At 31.2% G+C, this 22939-nt stretch overlaps 1 protein-coding gene across 1 annotated transcript; it reads right to left on the bottom strand.

Moving 5' to 3' along the window:
* Nucleotides 1-780: 780 nt before the first annotated feature.
* LOC127716101 (leucine-rich repeat-containing protein 59-like) lies at nucleotides 781-22836 on the bottom strand. The gene is made up of 7 exons (XM_052222192.1): nucleotides 22668-22836; nucleotides 13787-13846; nucleotides 12181-12444; nucleotides 9661-9733; nucleotides 8056-8208; nucleotides 5535-5585; nucleotides 781-3777 (listed from the first exon to the last, which is right to left on the bottom strand). Exons 1-7 carry the CDS (start codon nucleotides 22755-22757, stop codon nucleotides 3551-3553), a joined length of 918 nt encoding a protein of 305 aa, XP_052078152.1. The 5' UTR covers nucleotides 22758-22836; the 3' UTR covers nucleotides 781-3550.
* Between the last annotated feature and the right edge of the window lie 103 nt (nucleotides 22837-22939).

The following is a 22939-nucleotide window of genomic DNA, read 5'->3' as shown; positions in this document are numbered from 1 at the left end:
GCAGCAACCTAACACCGGGTTGTCCGATTTATCTGAAAATTTCAGAGCAGATAGATCTTGACCTGATAAACATTTTTAACTCATGTCAGATTTGCTCTCCATGCTTTGGTTTCAGAGATATAAGCCAAAATCTACATTTTACCCCTATGTTCTATTTTTAGCCATGTCGGCCATCTTGGTTGGTTTGCCGGGTCATCGGACACATTTTTTGAACTAGATACCCTAATGATGATTGTGGCCAAGTTTGGTTAAATTTGGCCCAGTAGTTTCAGAGGAGAAGATTTTTGTTAAAGTTTACGGACGACGGACGCGGGTTGACGGACGCCAAGTGATGAGAAAAGCTCACTTGGCCCTTTGGGCCAGGTGAGCTAAAAAGAGAGCTCAACAAGGCAATGTTAACCTTTTTTGTCTGTTTGGGTTGCTCACCCAATTTTGTCAATATAATGGAACCATAAACAACTGTCATACAAGTGGGAGGTTTAGCTAGCTATAAAACCAGGTTTATCCCACCATTTTCATTCGAAAATGCCTGTACCAAGTCAGAACTATGGCAGTTGTTTTTTACTTGTTTCATTGATTGATAGCATCTGATTTTGTCTGTTTTTATGGATTTTCCGTTTATGAATTTGCATTGGAGTTCGCTATTTTTGTTATACCTTTTAAGGAGTAAGACTTGTAAAAGGTTATGCATTTACCATATGTGTAGCTGTCATAAGACACCCTTCCCCTAAATTCGCTCTGATATCAATTAAAATTTTACTTAATTTAAATATAAAACACTGAACATAATAATCAATTTAATAATTACTGTATAATATTCATTTATGGTTTCAAAGAACATCTTAAAACAAAAATAATATTATGTCTCAATTCTGAGGTGAAATGTATGTGATGTTCAATGACTTCAAATTAATGTGTAGATGATGTCCAACCTATCATATTTGAAGGGTTTTCATGGAATATAAATACATTTAATAATAATTGGACCAATTGAATTGGTTGACTTCAGGCCTTCCTAATAATTTTGTTCAGAAACAAATTCAGTTATATATATACCGATCTTTATGATAAAAAAAAGAAATAATACAAATGTATTACAATAACCAAATTTCACCATGAGGGGGTGGATAGGGGGTACCCTTCTTCCCCTCATGCCCCCCCTCCTCCCACCTCCCTCAAAAGCTGTCCACCCCCTCCACCATAGTCTTCTGTAATGTTTTTTCAATTGTATTTGTTGAATTTGTCACCAGTTTTCCTTGGAGAAGATTGTAGTTGATATAAAATTTAAAGACAACTTAGCTGATTTTGGAAGGAATCATTGTGACTAAAAAAGTTCTCTCTCAATTTGATAATATGTCAAGCAAGCAATATAGTAATATAAGGTAGTCTGTTAGTATCTCTAACTACATGTGGAACAAGTTTCCCCTTGTCAAAAAATCTTAAAATGAAAAACAAAGTAATTCTGTGATGTCTACATAAATAATGGAAATGGACCATTACATATATGAAATACATAATATTCATTTAAAACATTAGAAAAACTTATAAACATAAAGTATATATGTATGGCACTAGTATCTAATTGTTCATTCTTTCTTTTTTTGCATGATTCTTACGAAGACAGGTACTTAAAGCAAAAATATGCTGACAACTCAACGTGAGCTAGGTAAATCAAATATATTAATGTGCTGATAATCAAAAACATAAAATCTATAAATAATATATAATATTTATTAGTCAGGGGAATTACTTAAATGAGTGATCATAAATCACTGATTCAAGTAACATTTTGTCCAGAAATGTTGGAAGTAAGAGTTGTCTTTCTTTAATAATCACCTATTTAAGTAGTACAAATAAATCACTAGACTAAGTGATTTAATTTTATTGTAGCTTTAAATATACAATACTAATGATCCAGGGACTAATTATGTTGCTAAAATTATCAGAACCAACATGTGTTTATAGCATGACCGGTCATGTCAGGTGATGACCTTGTACTGAATCTGAGATAATGGCATGAAAATCACTTGTTAAAGTATCATACCTCTATTTTCTTCATGTTCTTCCAAAAAATCACTTCTTTAAGTATTATTATTTCAATTAACCCCACTTATTTCAACACCCCCCCAACAGTGAAATTTTGATCGCGAACAGTAAAATTTTATTACATAATCCTTAAATTTTACAGGAAAAATACTCCAACTGTTGGGAAAAATCTGTTAAGAAAGTACTGTAAATTCAGAAATTATTGCGATGTTTTTATTATTGCGAAAAATGCGACAGGGTTATAATCGCAATAATTTAAACTCGCATTTTGAAATTTTTTATATGAATTAAACAAGATTTTTCTCAATATCGCAAAAATTAAAATCACATTTTAGTCTAAAATGACAAAATCGCAATAATAAATGCACGCAATAATTTCTGAATTTACAGTATTAGTTCATTCCAAAAAGCCTTTATTATAGCATTTTTTCAACAAATATAGAATTTACAGCTGAATGATCGCACCAAAGGCATAAACCTTGCTACTTTAAAGAAGCAAAAGTTCATTTTTTTCAATTTAACTAATGTTAAGATATAATCTAAACCTGTATTTTTAAAATTTTGGTAAAACTACAAATTCACAGAATTTCTAATTTGCTACTTTTTAGTACTTAAATGAGTGATTTATAAATCACTTATTTCAATAATTCCCCTGACTGTTTATGCATATCATTTAATATCAATGAAAATGTAGAGTTACAATACATGTACATTGGTTCTAAAATAAATGATTAAAAGTAAGCTGCCAGTTACTGACAACTAAAAGTGTTATTAACAAAAATTTCTATAAATTGGAAATTGACCTGAATATGTAACATATACACATACAACACATCCTTAGCTTGTTAAATGAAATCATCTATTTTGAAACTTGGTATAATTTTACACAACCCTGTGTTTGTACACTTACAATGTATGCAAAATTACACATATCAAATAACATGATAATACTTATAATTCTAATTAAGTACATGAAGTAAAAGCCTCAAGAGTTTTCAGGTTGTTTAAAACTAAATAACTGTTTAAATCAAAACAACAAAATTTTGTCAAGTTGTAGCTTTCAAATTAATTATCTCCATTTATAACATAATGTACCACAGAAAAAAATTACATCAAATTTCAATTGAAGTTCACAGTCCAGTAAATGTATCATGATAAATCGCTGTGCGTCTTATTATTCATTATCTTAGTGATATACATAGACCTTGTTCGGAATTATTATGTAACAAATGTCATGTTTTTGTATGCCAATTAATCAATATATAGCAGATGCTGATTATTAGCTAGTACCTAATTTACCATTTTTATTTTTCTCTATTGATTGTCATTTAGATATTGAAAGGGGCAGACACCATATATTTCTGAATATTCCAACACAAGATAATTAAAAACTTAAGAAAAAGAAACATTATTTTCTTATGTTATACTCTCTGCTTGACCTTGCACCATATGCTTAAAAATAAAAAAATTGTAATACAATTATTATGACAATATTAATTGGTCACTATTTAAACTTCTTTTGAATAAAACGGTAAAGGACCTGTAATCTTTCCTCCATTTCCCAAATGAAATGCTTTGTTTCTCGAACAATAGTGTGTCCATATTCTTGACAAAACTTTTCCTTTTTCTCTCGCTCACAGTACACTGATATTACATATATCATTCCAACAATAAATATAGCTGTCATGAACAAGGATAACAATACCTTTGTACAAAGTCTGCCATCAGTTGCTGAAAAAGACGATAAAAGAAAAATAAAGTCTATTCATATATTGAACAATTCAGTTAAAATAGTCCTTTCTTTAAATGGTCTCATAATGCTCAGACTTCTCACACAAACAGCCCTTTTCAATTAAATTGTATGATGAGACGAGAATTTTTTTTTCTTCACGAGCGACAGTATACAGACAATTGTAAGCTGTGGCTCTCTTAGGTAGATTTTATATTTTATATTAGCCAGCACATTTTGACCCTGCTTTCCAAATTATGTGCTTTTTTGCCTTCTTCAAGTAAGTGGTTATCCCGTTATTTGCTGGACTATGCAGGTATTTTTATTGTAAGTTTTATGACATATAGTCTGTCTAGATGGATAAAGGGCAACGAATGTGCACTGGTAACCCAGGTTTAACGCCTTCACATTCTGTGCCTATACCATGTCAAGGTAACAGTACTGTGTATTGTTTGTTGTTGTTTGTCTTTGAATATTAAATAATGAGATGTGGTATGATTGCCTATGAGACAACTATCCACCAAAGTTCATATGAAGTGAAACATGTGAAAGTAAGCAAATGTAGGCAACAATGAGAAAAACCCATACTGTATAGTTGGCTAAAAAAGGCCTAATCTATAACAAAACAATTTATGAAAAACAAATATTACAGACATTAACCAACGACAACCACTAACCACTGTACTACAGGCTCCTGACTTGGGACAGGCACATAAAGAATGTGTGTGTGTGTGTTTGGGTGGGTGGGGAGGGGAGGGGGCTAAACATATTTGTGAGTGCTCAACCCTCCCACTAACCTGGGACAGTGGTATTACAGCACAACATTAGAACAAACTGTAATAAAATGCTCTGCTGGACAGCTTGATATGACCGCAGAGGTCGAACCCTGAACAGTTGGGGCAAGTATGGACACAACATTCAAGCTTGATACAGCACTGAATTTGGATTGTGATTAAATATTTGACACAGCACAGGTTTCTGACACAGAATGAATGTGGTCTAAGACCTTAAAAATTTTTAATTTACCTATTCAAACCATATCATTATTATTTGCTTATATATAAATCAGAAATAACCAATTTAAAATGGAAAATTTTAAAGAAAAAAAAATCCTCCCCCCAATTTTTTGAACCCCCTTATGATTCATCACCCCCAAACTCAATCCAAGCCTTCCCTTTGAGGTATGGTACCTGCAGTACAATTTCAGAGAGATCCATACACTTGAACACAAGTTATTGTCTGGAAACTAGAAAAATGCTTGTTTTTTGGCCCCTTTTTGGTCCAAAATTCCAAAACGTTTAAGGCAATTACCCCCAAACTAAAACCCAGCTTTCCCTTTGTGATATGGAACCTTGTAGTACAATTTCATAAAGATCCATACACTTACACACAAGTTATTGTCCTGAAACTAGAAAAATGCTTGTTTTTTGCCCCTTTTTTGCTTTTGGTGTGTATGTGTCTGTAATTATTTTAAGTTAAGAATTGATACACTAATTTTTTTCCATTACTGTGGATTCGTTATTATTTTTGTGATACCAATTTTCATCAATTGTGAGGGCAAAGGTCAATCACAAATCTAAATATTTAATAAAGAACAAATTTTATATATGCTTGTATGCAGAATTTGGAAAACAATGAAATCAAATATCCATGTAGATATAATTTCTCCTCAATTCACGAAATTGGTATTTGAAAAATAAAAGAACTAACAATACATGAAACATGTGAAAACAAAAACAAGTAACTTTAATTTGTTTACCTGTTTTTACTTTTATTGCACTTTTTCTATTTCCACTATCCAGTCTTTCACCTAAAAAAAAATAATTAAAATAACAGTTCATCTTATATCAATTTATTTAAAGAATGACTTACTATTTTTTCTGTCTATGAAGAAATCACATAAACAAGACTGTGTCCATAGTACATGGATGCCCCACTTGCACTATCATTTTCTATGTTCAGTGGACCCTGAAATTGGGGTCAGAACTCTAATTTGGCATTAAAATTAGAAAGATCATATCATAGGGAGCATGTGTACTAAGTTTCAAGTTGATTGGACTTCAACTTCATCAAAAACTACTTTGACCAAAAACTTTAACCTGAAGCGACCAAAAACTTTAACTTGAAGAGGGACAGACAGACGAATGGACGAACAGACACACAGACCGAAAAACAGAATGCCCCTAGGTGAGGAATAAATATGTGGTGCACACTGAATAACCCTCGTAGCGTGTTATTTAAAAGTGTGCACCACATTTTTTAGGTTATTTTAATTAGACAGAAAAAATATTATAGTCATTCCTTATAATCTAATTCTAATATCCATTTTTAAGGAGTAAATATTGAAAACAAACGTTGGTGACGTCACGGTCACATGACAAAATTATGTCTATGAGCTGATAGACAAAACACTTTCAGCCAATCAGAAGACGTGTTACATCCAAAATTAAATTATATACATACAACATCTACAAATAAAGAAAGTGAGGGGCAATATTTCACCACTGGACACAATTTTAAATTTTCTAATTTAAAAAAGTTAGATTAAAAAAAATTGACATTTCAGAATCTACAGGATATTAATCACTATGAGTAATTTGATTGTTTGTAAACCAAAATAAAAATGGTGTTAAACCATTGGTCAATTATACATTGTTATTGACAATCTTAACCAATCAACAACATGTTTGGCATATGCTTTTGAAAATATGATCAAGAATGCATAACTAAATTTGTATTCTTTTCGAAAGGTTTTTTGTAGGTATAAATACACATCCAGGTTCATTTTCTATATAGAGATTGCTTTATCTATTTATAACATTATACATATTTATTATAAGGTTAAATCCAAACTATCCTACTGCCTGTCGATACTTTAATTTTGGCATTGCACTAGTCATGTCTTCTTTGACTGTCCATGGCGTTAAAACACTAAATTCCTGGAATGTGTTTTAGTTGATTTTAGTCTCTGATGAATGATTTTTTATTATTAATTGTATTTGGCTTTTAACTAGCTTTCGGTAACTGCGAGTACTCTCAAATCGTACTTTTGTTTTAATTTGACCTGTTGACACAATTTGTGATGCATTTTTGTTATTCAATGTTTAATTATTTTGTGCTATATCTTGTCTCACTATAAGTATTTAGTATGACAATAAATTTTCACTGCTGTTCTCCTACTATGAACAACAAATTTATTAATTTTGTAAAAAATATCTCCGTACTCCTAACAACAAAATTATAATATTTAAATTTACCTGAGTATGTTATTTTATTTAACACCATTTTGTCCAAGGTTATAGTTGTCTTTTTGACATTGTTTTAAATTCCCCCCTTTTTTATTTAATATTGTATTTATATTGTGTCATAGATCAAATTTATTCGTTCAGTGTATGTTTAATTGTTTTTGTTAATATATTGTCTTTTTGATTGAGTTAAGCCATTTCAACTAATATATTCTATAGTGTGTCTTTCTATGTTGTAATGTTACACTACTATTTCAGGTTAGGGTGAAGGTTGGCACGTGTTAAAACGTTTAAATCCGTTGTATTGGTTTGCACCTGTCCTTAGTCAGGAATCTGTTTCAGTGGTTGTCGTTTGTTGATGTGGTTCTTAAGTGTTTCTCATCTTTTATATAGATTAGACCGTTGGTTTTCCTGTTTGAATTGTTTTACACTAGTCATTTTGGGGCCCTTTATAGCTTGCTTTTCTGTGTCAGCCAAGGCTCCGTGTTGAAGGCCGTAATTTTACCTATAATTGTTTACTTTTTACACATTGTGACTTGAATGGAGAGTTGTCTCATTGGCACTCATACCACATCTTCTTATTTCTATTAGATTTTGAAATAGGAAATTGTGAATTTGAAACCAGAACCAAAAAGTGACTTCAGTTGCAACTATTTTATTTGATAAAAATTAATTGTCGAAATCGTTTCAGTTTATACCAATTTGACTTCAGGTTTGTCTTATAGGTTCAAGAAAGATGAAAATGATATTTCTGAAAGGAGATAAATTGGAACCTATGTGGCATCTTAACTCCCATGTACAAAAATGTATACCACCCTAACAACGCAAGCAAACTTTGTACAGGTCTTCCAATATTCAAAAGATATTTCCTTGCTGGTTCTTATATTAAGAAATTGAGATTCAAACTAATCAGAGTGATGCACTGACATGATTTTACCTGATCTAAACAAATCAGTCATCTAAAAATATGGACATACAAATATCAATATGATTTTTTTTTTCACCAATTTGTGCACACAAATGTATCATAATTACCTTCTTCTGATGACTGTGTGTCCTCATCTTCCTCTTTTTCAGTCTGATACTTTTTTCTGCTTGCTTCCTTTTTCCTTTCTTTTTCAGCTTTTCTTTCATCTCTTATTTGCTGTCTCTCACTTTCTTCCTTTTCTTTCTGTAACGCTTCTAATTCTATATAAACAAACAGATCTTTGTGCAATCAAAATAAACATAGGAGAAAGATGTGCTTAAATGACATACATGTCACTGCATGTACAGACAACAATTCAGTAGCACACGTATCCAAAAAGAATATTAATTCAATGTTTTGTAATGCACTGAGAAAATTTGTTTCATGCATCTACAAAAATAGCATCCCTAAAAATTTAAGAAATCAGACCAATAGAGACAAACATATTTACTGCTACCTGGCTACTGAAAGCATTAAATAACAGTAATGCATTAAAAAAATCTAAAAACATGGCAAATTATTCCAACTTACAGTTTAATGCCATTTTTTTTTAACTAGTTAGTAGTAAGGGTCAAGGTCAGATGAACCCTGCTAAATGGACATGTACACCATACAGTCACATTCCATACACCAAATATAATTGACCTATTGCTTATAGCATCTGAGAAATGGATATAATCACTAAAACTTAACATATAACATGAACCGTGAAAATAACGGTCAAGCCCAAATAAACCCAATCCAACTGTACACCTTACAATCATATCATACAATAATTTAGTTAATCTGAGAAACAAACATTCTCACGAAAACAACTTTGATCACTGGTCCATGAAAAGAGGTCCATGACAAGAGAACCTTGTTTGAAGGATGATGATGGATGGCTGGCTGTTTAACGTACAGCAGCAGATTAAATGCATATAGTAAACCAACTTATTTTCGCTCATACTTTATTTCATGTTAACAATGGTTAAGTTGTTTCTAGCCAACTCCACGGCAATTTATGTTCGTCATATTCTCATTTTCTTGATATATTTATATAATGGAAGATCCTAGTTTGGCATATATGCATTGATTTAAATCAAAATTATTTTTCTACTTGTGTAAATAAATCACTTGCAAAAACTGGTTGGTTTTCAAGACGAGAACATGTAAAAGTAATATGAATGTTAACACTATACTTTGTACATGTCTGACACACTGAGCTGGATAATTTAATGTGCTGGTTCACAAAGTAACAGTTTGCAGGAAGAAATGTCATCCTACCCATAGACATCATTCTGACTCTGAGCTGACTAATTTTTTTATCTTATTCCTTAATGCCACATGCTTAGCTTGAGTGAAGAAGCAGCAATACCATTTATAGTCTTCAGTTAGACTTGATCAGGGTTTGATCACACTCAAGGCGAAACGCAACCAAGAGACTGTCAATCTATTTGACAAATGCCAATACTTGAAATGGTTCTACATACCAAATACAGTTGTCCTACAGCTCATAATCACTGATTTTTTTTTTTTAATCAGTCACTGAACTACAAAAATGAGGTCAAAGACAAAGGAAACTTAAGTTTGAGCAACACGAACCCAACCAAAAACCAGGGGTGATCTTGGGTGCTGGTTAGGGTAAGCAAATACAAACTGAGAAAACAATTATAAATATTTTGAAGATTTACCTCTTTCTTTCTGAAGCCTTCTCTGTTTTACTCTTTCTAGTTCTGAATTGAGATCTTTCATATACCTCAATATCTGGAAAATAAATGCATCAATAGATATATATAAATCCAGTGGTATGTGGGAAACAGAGTTAGGCAAAATACAACATGTATAAGAGGGTATCATGGGTATTGGACATTTGACAAAGTTTTATCATGTTAATGTATTCAAGACCATTACACAATCTTTAGAAAAAGGTGGAGGGTATTTCACAAGTGTACAGTCAGGGATATAACTCTATAGGGTTATTAGAGAAAATAACATACATTTGTTATTGTGGACTAAAAAATCAAAGAACTGTGATAACATATGTCTGTTACATTTTTCAAAGGGCCAATATACATCATTTGTTTTTGTATACAAGTTCTATTAATATTATTATTGTCTTTATGTATACTAAACTATAGAAAGATATCTCAGTTTATATTTTGCCAATCATGCATAGTACACCTATGTTATTACAGAAAAAATATGCCTGTAATAACTAAAGGGTGTTATAAATTACAGCTTCTCTACATCACTTCAAAGCCTTTGCTCAGACATACATCATGCTTAATCACAAAGTATTTTAATTTATTGTAAGAAATGATGATCAGAGCATGTAATGAGGTTCTGCGCAAGCATCCCAGTAATTCCCAAGTGTCTCATATAATACGTTACATGCCCTTAATAACTAAGCCTAGTTATTACAGCTAAGTTTATCATACATAATACAAGATGATAAATTTTTGTAAAATGGAAGATATGACCTGAGTGTTGTGGCGAAATAAACAGTTACATCTTTCATCCTCCTTGTTTAACATTCTGAAATATCATGGATATGTAGATGTACAAACCATGCTGCTGATTGGCCAAAACTTTATTTCGTTTTAACATGTTTAACTTGACACTTGAACACTGATGTACATTTTTAAAGTTATTTCTGAGGGTGGTGTGTATATGGTTATATACCTTATTATTTCTCATTAATAAGAAAATATTTATATTTAAATAATATGTAAGGGAGTCTTAAAAGTGTCAGAGAGTTGAAAAAAAAGTTGGAGATATTTTTCAGTCAGATTGCGTATTAAACAAAATACAGCCGACTCTCGTTATCTCGAAGTCAGCCGGACCAGAGAAATATTTCAAGATACCTGTAGTTCGACTCAAACGAAAACCGGAAGTTTGACAGACCAAGGGACACAACTCTTGCTTACCTTGGTAAAGCTAAAATAAATACGGATGAATATGGGAAGGGGGTCGATATTCTGGTCTCATATCGATGGATTTGTATGTTATGGTCTTTCATTATTATAATAACATTGTTTTCACTTATTTAATTATTTCTTTGAACAGTTACAATTTTTTCCTGTGGCTTTTATCCGAGAGAGTAATTTCCAATCGATCTTATCGTTATTTAAGTCATTTAAATTTGACAAAATTGTTTATTCTCGGATACAAGAGATTTTAGAAATTTAGATTTCTTTTTATTTTCTTTTATCTCAATCTTTCTTTTAAAGAAAAAATACAAAAAGATAAAAGATGTCGATTGAGTAGTTTTTATGTGATCACCAACGGAAGTCTTAATCCCCACTTTATACACATCCAAGCTCATCAGTGTAAATCACGATTAATTTAATTATTTTTTTTTGTAAACATTTTAAATAATTTTTTATAAACTTTAACAATGTATCACTAATTATTTATCATGGTGATAAAAGATAATCTTAGGTAAACACTCGTGGAAATAGAATGTCACAAATCAATACCTTGGTCAGTGATGGGAAATTTAATTACACGTGTATTGTCAGATTAACTCTTCAATCCATTTAAATCCTGGAGGTCATGTTTTGACATATGACATATTACACGTGTATTGTCAGATTAACTCTTCAATCCATTTAAATCCCGGAGGTCATGTTTTGACATATGTGTATTAGTTCGAGATAAATAATGAATTTTGAATGCTTTTGTTAACCTTAGGACTGTATATTTAGTTCGACTCAACCGAAATTTCGACTCATCCAATTTCGACTCATCAGGAGTCGAAATACATATATTAATATGGAACAAAGTTCGGGACCACGAGAAAACTTCGACTCATCCGAAATTTCGAGTCAACCAAGTTCGAGACAACGAGAGTTAACTGTATATATATAATGTGTTTTGAAGTTCTATACAAGGTTACTATTCAAAGTTTTGTTTTATGGTAATTATTTCTGAAGACTTCTTTTACTATAGATTCATTCATTTTTGTTGCATACAAGTCTATTGGAAATTTTTATTTTTAACTCTTAATTTCATGATCCACCGATACCTACTAAATACAATGAATCCACAATATATATTTTAGAATATCTATAAAGGCAGCCTACCTCCAAAATCTAAATTGTGTCCTAAGTTATGAATATAGATTAACAATTTAATTCATATCTTACAAAAATTCTTTTGATTGAAAGCCTTCTAGTAACGGAACAACAAAATAAATTGTGAATTCTTACCCTTTGTGCACATTTTTTGCATTCATTCTCATTCAAGCAGTCTCCAGCATTTCTCTTTAGCTCGTCTTTCAAAGGATTGTCTTTTAAATCCAACCATCGTAATTTTTCCAATCTCCAAAAACTTAATGGCAATACATTTAATTTGTTCCCAAGAAGGTCAAGATGTTGCAAATTGCGTAGATTTCCAAATTTTTCAGGCAATTCTGTTAGTAAATTTTTGCTTAGATCAATCTTGACTAGGTGTACAAGTGTGCAAAATGGATCCTAGAATAAAGATTTAAAATAATAGAATTATATTGTAACAAGACTTTTCAACTGATTATTACAATTTGTTCTTATGTTGTGCTGTAACACCACTGTCAGGTCAGGGGAGGGTTGAGCAACCAAAAACTTGTTTAACCCTGTCACATTCCTTATGCACCTGTCAAAAGTCAGGAGCCTGTAGTTGACAGTAGTTCAGTGGTTCATGTCTGTCATATTTGTTTTTCGTAAATTGTGTTGTTATGAATTAGGTCGTTAGTTTTCTCAATTGAATTGTTTCATATTTTTCATGTCGGGGCCTTTTATAGCAGACTATATAGTATGGGTTTTCCTCATTATTGATGGCAGTACAGTTGCCTATAACTGCTTACATCCACTTTGGTTGATAGTTGTCGCATAAGCTATCATACCACAGCTCCTTATTTTCATATACTCTCAGTACAGTAGGCCATTGAACTAATTAGTAATGCAAGCTATACCATGTATACATTTACCTTTAATCATGTTAATGTTGAACTGACTTTTTGTATATTGACTGTTTTAAATACCAGTATATATAATTACTACTACCAGTAATCATGCTAATAAGTTATGGTAATTTGGAAACAATGGATTCATGCACAGGTTATATTCAGATGACTTTTTTTTATAAAATTACATGCAATGTTCATACAATTTTCATTCTAACAGGGAATTTTAACATTTCTTTGTTTTATGTACTGTAAATTGTTTATATTTTATTTACAAGTTTGCCTTATAAACAAAATGTACTAGTTAATATTGGCATGAAATTGTTATTCTACATACCTATACATGTAATGGTGAGATGACAGTTATGTTAGTTACAGGTAATGTTGAGATGTCATTGTTATTTTACTAAAGTGTAATCTAATGTAAAAATGAATTTGTTATTTTACTAAAGTGTAATGTATGATTGACATTGTTATTTTAATTAAGTGTAATGTATAAATGACATTGTTATTAAATGATTCAAAAGTGTAGTGTATAAATGACATTGTTATTTTACTAAAGATTAATGTATAAATGACATTGTTATTTCACTTACAGGTAATGTTGAGATGCCATAGTTATTTTACATACAGGTAATGTGGAGATCGTTATTTTACTTATCTGCTTACAAGTAATGTGGAGATGACATCATTATTTTACTTACAGGTAATGTGGAGCACATTGTTATTTTACTTACAGGTAATGTGGAGATGACATTGTTATTTTACTTACAGGTAATGTGGAGATGACATTGTTATTTTATTTACAGGTAATGTGGAGATGACTGTTATTTTACTTACAGGTAATGTGGAGATGACATTGTTATTTTACTTACAGGTAATATTGAGATGACATTGTTAGATAAATCCAATACTGTAGCTTTAGGTATGGCTGCCTGTCAAATAAAATAAATATACATACATGTAACTATATATTGTCTCGAAATATAAATTAATTTGCACAAGGCTTAGAAACAGGTAGAATTCAAGGCTTTGCTTAGCATTTATATCTGGTTTCAATTGTATATGGTCTCTTTATACTGCAACACTTACCACTGTCCCAAATCTAACACTTTGGGTAAAAATCAACAATTTTGAATTTTAAGAGGATAACCTAAAATTCCACAAACCTGTATTCTTTATTGATGTCATCATGGTCATAAATAAACTTGTGGAAACACAATATCACCATCACAAACAAGGCATTATATGATCAGTGACCATGGTGACTGTATTTCACAAATATTGATATACATTCAATGCAATTTGACTGTGTACATGGTGTAACAGTTGCAGTATAAATGACAATACCTAAGGTAGAATGGGTGTCTTCCACCATCTTGGATTGTAAAATATAGAACACAATTAATAGGTCTAGATCTTTAAATTTGAGAGAGGAATGTGTTTCATTTGTAAGACTTTTTATCTAAATGAAGAAAACTGTGTTTTATTACAACTGTTTTTTAAAAATATAGAACATTTTTTTTGTTTGATTTTTTTTTTTAAAACTTTGTCATAAAAGGGTAGATAACTCAGATAGGCTTAATTTTATATGTAGGGCATTTACCTGTTTTGTTTCGTAGCAAGAAATCTAGTCATGTGACCCCATTTTTTTTTTTACTTTCTGAAAGCACATTATATGAATTATCTTCTCATATTTTATCTAATAAATAAAATTCAATCGTTTAGTCTTCTTCTTATCACACAATATTGGTATTACCACCTACAAACTATACAAAATCTGACAATTTTGCACAACAGCTCTGTCACCCACACTTTTTTTTTTATCATTTTTGAAAATAAAGCATGATATAAACTAAATTTTTGTATTTTATCATTTTTTTTTAATCAATTTTAATTTAGACCCCTGATCTAAATTTGTACCTAAATTATCCTTAACTGGAAATAAACAAGATTAATGATAAATCAAAACCAATATAAAGTTATATCATAAAATTACTCATTTCTTTGCTACAAATGTATGCTGTCAAGAAGAAGTCTTTCATTTTTAATTGTAATTTATCAAAAATGTATAAATCTACCCTCTTTCAATCTTTTGTAGATTTGGTGATATAGTATGTCATAAGATTTAATCCATGTGTTTCAAGATAGCTATGGAAACTGTGCATGGTTTTCAAGATTTGATTTATTGATTTTTTATCCAATATCTAATTAAAATTACTTAAGTTTGCTGTATAAAATGCAAAGTTCTACATTGTAGCTGAAATCAAATGGATTTTCAAGCTACTTGTACTACTACCTTTTCTCTTCAAATCTAAAAGCAACTCTGGAATCATATTTGTCTTGTTTTCTTTTTAATTTAATTTACAAAATCTGTTCCTTTCATGTACAATTGTAGTCAAATTAAAATTGACAGTTAGCTGGACACAGTTAACATACATATATATGCAATGTCAGGGCTCGACAATAACGCTTGTCCGATTGTCCGGTACCAGAGGAAACAAAGGTCGGACAAGTAAAAGCTATATCAAGCTTGTCCGACGGGACAAGTAAAATCATTCTGCAGAAAATAAATGTAATCCAACTTTGATGAACAAAGTAATTATAAACAAAAAACAAGAAAAGAACATAAAAACAAGTATTAATTTGACATGTTTACTTGCAATCGATAATTTAAAACTGGTTCTTTGTCAGGTACTTTTTAACAGGTTCTCGGAAACCTGTCTTACTGATCCAATATGCTGCGCTTTGTAGATAAGGTAACTTTACAAGACAGTTCATCACCAGCTCCGAAGCGATTCGGCTCCAAGTTTAATAGACAGTTTGGCACCGTAGGAGACATATTCAATAAACATAATTAATAGACAGTTTGGTAACGCAGGAGACATTTCAGGACCAAGACAAATCAGTACCTCGTTTTCCTACCTTATTCTGTTGCTTTATAACAAATACCATACCGGTAATTTTTTTAGCAAAAATATTTTTAAAATAAAAATGACCATAACATTCACAAAATCATATTTGATCATATGTCATGCATGTCATGTATGTAGAAAAAAACAATACTTGCAATACGGTGACCTATAGTTGTTAATTTCTGTGTCATTTGATCTCTTGCAGAGAGTTGTCTCATTGGCAATCATACCTCATCTCCATTTTTTTATTGATTGCATTAAATAAACTTTTTTCAAATTAAAAAACCAGGATACAAATCCAATGAGTGTACATTGGCAATCCTATCAGACGGTGCCTCATGTGCAGAGTCTGATGAGACTTTGGCATTGATGAAAACTAGAACCTAAGTCCTGTGACATGACTAGATTCAGTTGTTCTCGACTCATATTTTTGTAAAGTATTGCAAAAGATATGTTAAAATCAAATTCTGTTCTATTGTTTTAATTCAATCAACTTAAAATGCAAAAAAGGTTATTATTAAGATTTTTTTTGGACAATTACAATTTCATTCGGACAAGTAAGTTTTGGTATGTACTTGTCCTACTGGACAAGTTGAAAAAAAAGTTATTGCAGAGGCCTGAATGTACATGTAAGATCAAGTGTACTATCAATGATAATTCCCTTTTGACATTTTTCAGTGAAACTAGAAAGTAACCATGTAGATATCACAATCACCTTCTACTAATCATACCCTGGGTGAGCAGTCACAAATTGCTGGTGAATATTGTTTTTGTATCAATGCATGGAATGAAATAACTTAAAGCAAGGAACACAAATTTTGATTTTAGCCACTACCCATTCAGGTCTTGGTCAAAGATGGTGATTGCCAAATATTCATGACATTTATAAGGAACTGAAGTGCATAGGTTAAATATTTCATTGTCAAATGAATGCTATATATACTGATAATTATAAATAAGGCATTCTTGGGTAATACTTATACAAGTCGTGTTTATAAATTTACTTGAAGATGTACAGAATATTTAGTTGCAGAAGTAAATTTGTAAGATTTTAATTTTCATTTCAAGATAACAATAATCTCCCCTTTGTCTTCTCAAAAAAATTACTTATAAAAATAAAAAAATTTACGAGACTTAAGATTCTCAAGTTTTGGTTCACAGGTACATAATCAAGATTATGTAAATAATACATGCCTATCATGTCTATAACTATACCATGTATACATTTTTTTTCTGGTTTGCTAATATTTTTTAATTAGACATGTTAGAGTTCAACTTCTTATCTCAAGGACTAAACAACCCAAGTCAAAGAGGACAGCAGTTTATTAACATTCACAGTTCTTACTTGACATCTGTTCTTTAGTAGTTCATTATAATTAGCATTCACAGTTGCCAAATTCAAGGCAATGGTTAATTTGCATATAGGCATTCCAATAGCATTCCATAGCAGTTTCTTAGCAGTTTATTTAGCCTTCACAGTTATTTAGCAGCTATTTTTGATGAAAAATTTAAATGAGATACCCCAAAACTGTTATCTTCTCTGAATATTCATGAGAACTGCTATAATAATAGCTATCAATAATGAATATTCATACAAACTGCTAAGTTGTACACCCTAATATGGTTTTCTAAACTGCTAATAACTGCTATGGAATGCTATCAGATCTGTCAAAAGTTGGAATACAAAGGTACGGTACATGAATATACAGGGTACAAGATATTAATGCAAGAATAAAATTCTAATATTTTTTCTAGCTATTTAGCTAATGAAACCTAGAATCTGGCGTTTGTCCTATAACTGTAAGTCTTGAAATTTCAAAAAGTTGTACTAATTAACTTATATTTGTAATTTTGAGCAGTAACTGCAATCAAATGACTATTTTAATCCAATAACAGACATGTTAAGGGGGTGTAAACATGTTTTGTGTCAGAATACTGTACCTGGCCTTAGGCCCCTTATAATTAATTATGTCAGTGTCAGAACAATAGCTATAGGAACAGTTAAGAATGCAAAAAGCAACTTATTCAATAAGAGTGGTTACTAGAGACTATTAATTACCTTGACTATTAAAGCGATTTTCAGATTAAAAGTTAATTTTCTTTTTTATTTTAATTATTATTTAATTACCAAATGTTCTACTTATTTCTCTCTACATATATATAATTTATGTGGACCAAAAGACAACAGTTATCTCCTCTTTCTCTTTTGGATTTAAACAAAAAAATACTTAATACATGTAATATACATGATATATAGTGTTTCCATTTTCTGAAACAAACTTAAGTAACATATATTAACTTCATTAAATGGATTGTTTGGTCAATATTAACCAATCAGCTATTTGCGAACTAGGTTTCCCTAATATTCCCTCCCCCTTTTTTCAACTCTTGAATATGATTTGTTTTTTTTACAAAATTATATTAAAATATTTATATTTTTATTTTCAAATAACATCTTGCACTGTATCAAAGTATATACTAGTATTTTATAACAATCCTGTAAACATCAGATATTCTATGTGAATAAGCGACTATCCCCCTTTTTTCAGGCTTTCTGTATGATTTCTGTTTTCCCCTACAAAGTTATGCCAGAAAATACACATGTATTAACTGTTACTTCAACTTACTGTACTACAGGTGTGTGAAAGTAATACATTTAGCCTAAATTAAACCTTATAATTGACAAAAATACAGTTTTTCACCAGCAAGTATTTACACACAGCTTTGGAGCCAAAATGCACATTTGAAAATGATCAAATAATCTTCAAATAAAGGTTTACTATCAAGCTGAAAACACAGCCAGATCAAAGCATTTTTATAACAAAGATTAAAACCAAAACTGCTATCAAACTGCTATTGAACTGCTGTTATAACTGTTGTCCAATTGACAAATTGACAGCAGTTTTAGAAGGTATCCAAACTGCTAAGATGAATGCTAATTATAAGAAATGCTGAAATAAGGCAGTTTTTCAAACTTCTATTAGATGGACTGCTAAACATATGAAGAACTGGTAAATAACAGCTAAAAACAGCTAATGATAGCAGTTCAATTTGACTTGGGAAAGAATGGAAAGTAAAATGGGATATTTGGCCTTGTATCCCTGTTGCCAAAAGAAATTTATTTTTCTGGTCATTGTCACAACCACGCCATGCACACGCAAGTAATAGTTGACAAGGAGGGAAACATTTGTTACGGTGAAGGAGAATATTTAGACCATCAAAATGATGCACAACAGTATGTGATGAGACAGTTTAGACGAGATCAACGATAAATTTTTTGAAAGAATGTGATCTGCTAGGATATATAACAGTCAGGGATATAACTCTATAGGGTTATTACAGAATAATAACATACATTTGTTATTGTGGACTAAAATATCAAAGAACTGTGATAACATATGTATGTTATATGTTTCAAAGGGACAATATACATCACTAGTTTAGTTAAAATGCATACAAGTTCTATTGATATTACTTTTGCCTTTATGTATACTTAACTATAGAAAGATATAACAGTTCATAGTTTGCCAATTTTGCATAGTACACCTATATGTTATTACAGAAAAAATATGCCTGTAATAACTAAAGGGTGTTATCACAGCTTCTCTATATCACTCCAAAGCATTTTCTCAGACATACATCATGCTTAATTACAATGTATTTTAATTTATTGTAAGAAATAATGACCAGAGCATGTAATGAGGTTCTGCGCAAGCTTCCAAGTAATTCCCAAGTGTCTCATATAATAGGTTACATTCCTTTAATAACTAAGCTATGTTATTACAGCTAATTTTATCCCTTAAAAGCCTCGTCCTATTTGATTTACCATGGTTAATAAAAAATGTACAAATTTAATTAAAACATTTATTATCAAGGCTATGCATTTAGTTTCTGCGCAAAGTCTCAAGAGTTCCCTAGAGCCCATTATAAATTAAAATATTTTTGATTTATTTTACAAATAACTAACATATGTTATTGCAGATTTTGAAAATTTAAGGAATAAAGAGTAGACAACTCATGAAAGTATCTGTAATAACACACGCAAGTTATTTTCTGTAATAACCCTATAGAGTTATATCTCTGACTGTATAAGATTTCTCCAAATCGGCATACCGTAAACACGCAAAGTCAGCAAAGTCAGCAGACTTTAGTCTGGGAGAACATGATTTATTAATTTGTTGTAATCATGGTACATTCTTTTATGAGTACTTTGTGTCTTTTGTGTTTATTTTAGTTGTTTTTGTGTCTTGTACCGGTCGTTTTGAGTTTAGCCAATTGCAAGTGTTTTTCCAATCTTTATTGAATTAAATAAATCGTTGTGTAAAATCTTGTTTAACAGTTATCTTCAACTTTTACCTTGAAATGCTACTTGTTTAGTACTTTTGTTTATTTTGAGACAATCCCCTTCATTTTACCTGTCAAAGTTGGTGTAAACAGTCGGAACCGAGACTTTCCGCAAATCTCTGATAGTAGTCCCTATGACTCACATTCTTAGACTTGTCGCATAAAATTCAACAGATCCTGATTTCCAGTTAATATAATTCAAACATTCTGGAAATTAGAATTCTCATAAGTGTGGAAAAAAATTTTAAACAGAAATTGTTGAGTAAGTTGGGTAATGTTGAAACACTTTTAACAGTCAGGGGAATTAATGAGTGATTAAGAAATCACTGATTCAAGTAACATTTATTCAGAAATGTTGGAAGTAAGAGTTGTCTTTCTTTAATAATCACCTATTTAGAAGTAGTACAATTAAATCACTAGACTAAGTGATTTAATTTTATTGTAGCTTTAAATATATAATACTAATGATCCAGGGACTAATTATGTTGCTAAAATTATCAGAAACAACATCTGTGTTTATAGGATGACCGGTCTTGTCAGGTGATGACCTTGTACTGAATCTGGGAAAATGATGTGAAAATCACTTGTTTAAGTATCATACCTCTAGCATTGTCTAGTTTCTTAAGAAAAATCACTTCTTTAAGTATTAATATTTTAATTTCCCCACTAATTTCAACACCCCGAACAGTGAAATTTTGGTTATGAACAGTAAAATTTTATTACATAATCTGTAACATGAAACCTTGAATTTTACAGGAAAAAAAAATCCCACTGCTGGAAAAAATCTGTTAAGAAAGTATTAGATAATTATGTAAAACTTTATTATAGCATTTTTTCAACAAATATACATGTAGAATTTACAGATGAATGATTGCATCAAAGGCATAAACCTTGCTACTTGAAAGAAGCAAAAGGTTCATTTTTTTTCAATTTTACTAATAATTAGATATAATCTAAACCTGTATGTTTAAAATTTTGGTAAAACTACAAAATCACAGAATTTCTAATTTGCTACTTAAATGAGTGATTAATAAATCACTTATTTCAGTAATTTCCTCAGACTGTTTGAGAGATTATAAGACAATTTTTAAAACAGAAACCAAGGCAACACTTTTTTTCATCTGCAAAAAAAAAAAATATCGCTATTTGTCTGCCATTACTGGACATCACGAAGGTTCCCTTAAAATTTTGATGTCATAATAGAAAACATCTGACGCCACAATGGAAAAGTAATTGTTGTATGACGTCAATAGTTCATGTAGTTCAAGAGGCACAGATTCTCATGTCAAGCGGCGCAGATTTCCAAATATCGATAAGGTCTATTGACCTGGATGGTAAAAACAGACAAGGCAGGGTTAGTGGAAACAAACAATCATATTTATGGCATGGCCTGAAAAAAGTAAACAAGATGGACCATGTTCATCATGTTCATGATGTTGAACAGTTATATTTCTTTTGCCAAATTCTTTCACCAATAGCCAGGTTGGGCTCAAGTCAGGAAAAGTGGGGTATTCCCTGTTTTCAGGGACCATCCCAGTTTTCTGGTGTTAAAAAACCCTAGTTTACAGGGACTTCCTTTTTCTATTTCAATTCATGGCATGAAATTTACAAAAGCGCATGTTTTAACTGTATCAGTAGTATTTGTAAATACTTTAAGTATCATAGGAACAACAAAACATGAATAAGTGAAGCCTTGTTTTTTCTAGAACTCAAAAACATACAAATCTTTTGTTTAGGAATCAGTTGATCAAGCTGCATGCTCCAGGTGTAACTGATCATAACTGAATTATGTTCACTTCTATTGAAATTTTCTATTCATTGAATTTAAATGCCTAAGTGATTAACTTATCTGTTTGTCTTCTCATAATTGATGATCAAGGTATGAATTGGTGAACAAAGGAATTGTTTTGTTGTGAGTTGAGCATCAAATAAGACTTGAAATTAGCTTGATTTTTGAACTTATAAAAACACTTGCTATCATATAACATTGTTATCACATGTAGAAGGTGCACTTTTGTAGATTTCATACCATAAATTGACAAGGAAAAAAGAAGTCCCTGTTTACTGAGGTTTTTAACACCAGAAAACTGGGGTGTTCCCTGAAAACAGGGAATACCCCAGTTTTCCTGACTTGTGCCCAACCTGATAGCGAGTTTTAATCGCCACAATTTCAATTTTTTCCCAAAAAGCGAAAATGGCGACCCGCCAGAGGAAACCCTGCTGGGGCTTATACATAATGTATTAGTCTCAGCAGTCATTGAAAATTTCATGATAAAATTGGGTCTCATACTCGGAGTTGAGAGGGTAGGTTGATCTCAAAGTCTAGACAAAAAAAAAATAGTTGTGGCGTTATGACCTCGTAGGACGGCGTCACTGCAAAAGATTAATATAGTCTTTCATGACATCATACTTATTTGTGGACTAGACTTGTCTGAGCTGTGATGACACTGATGGCGTGATGCTAACCATTTGAAGAAACACAATCGAAATAACTAACCAGTTCTTTGACAGGAACAGTTGTCAAATTGCTCAAACCAAGATCTAATTCGTTTCCATCTAGTTTGTCTTTCAAATTTTCTTTCGGCATTCTGACAGCTGTGAGAAAGTGAAAACTGAAAGTTGAAATCGTCACCAGATTTCACCGGAAATGAAACCAGACATGTACTGTACATACAGAATACATCTAACCATCTTTTTCCATATGAACTAATCTTAGATATAGCCTATACCCGAAGAAGAATATTAACAACAACGACCATTTAAGACAAA

The sequence above is a fragment of the Mytilus californianus genome, unplaced genomic scaffold (genome assembly GCF_021869535.1).
Source record: "Mytilus californianus isolate M0D057914Y unplaced genomic scaffold, xbMytCali1.0.p SCAF_9, whole genome shotgun sequence".
In the NCBI taxonomy this organism is placed as follows: Eukaryota; Metazoa; Mollusca; class Bivalvia; order Mytilida; family Mytilidae; genus Mytilus; species Mytilus californianus.
This window is presented reverse-complemented; position numbering and strand designations above follow the sequence as displayed.

Excerpts from the sequence above, each read along its gene's own strand:
- LOC127716101 (XM_052222192.1), bottom strand. The coding sequence starts at position 22,757 with ATGCCGAAAGAAAATTTGAAAGACAAACTAGATGGAAACGAATTAGAT. Across the intron at positions 13,847-22,667 it reads CTGTTCCTGTCAAAGAACTG|GCAGCCATACCTAAAGCTAC; the intron begins GTTAGTTATTTC and ends TTTATTTGACAG. Across the intron at positions 12,445-13,786 it reads ATGTCATCTCAATATTACCT|GATCCATTTTGCACACTTGT; the intron begins GTAAGTAAAATA and ends TCTTTATTCTAG.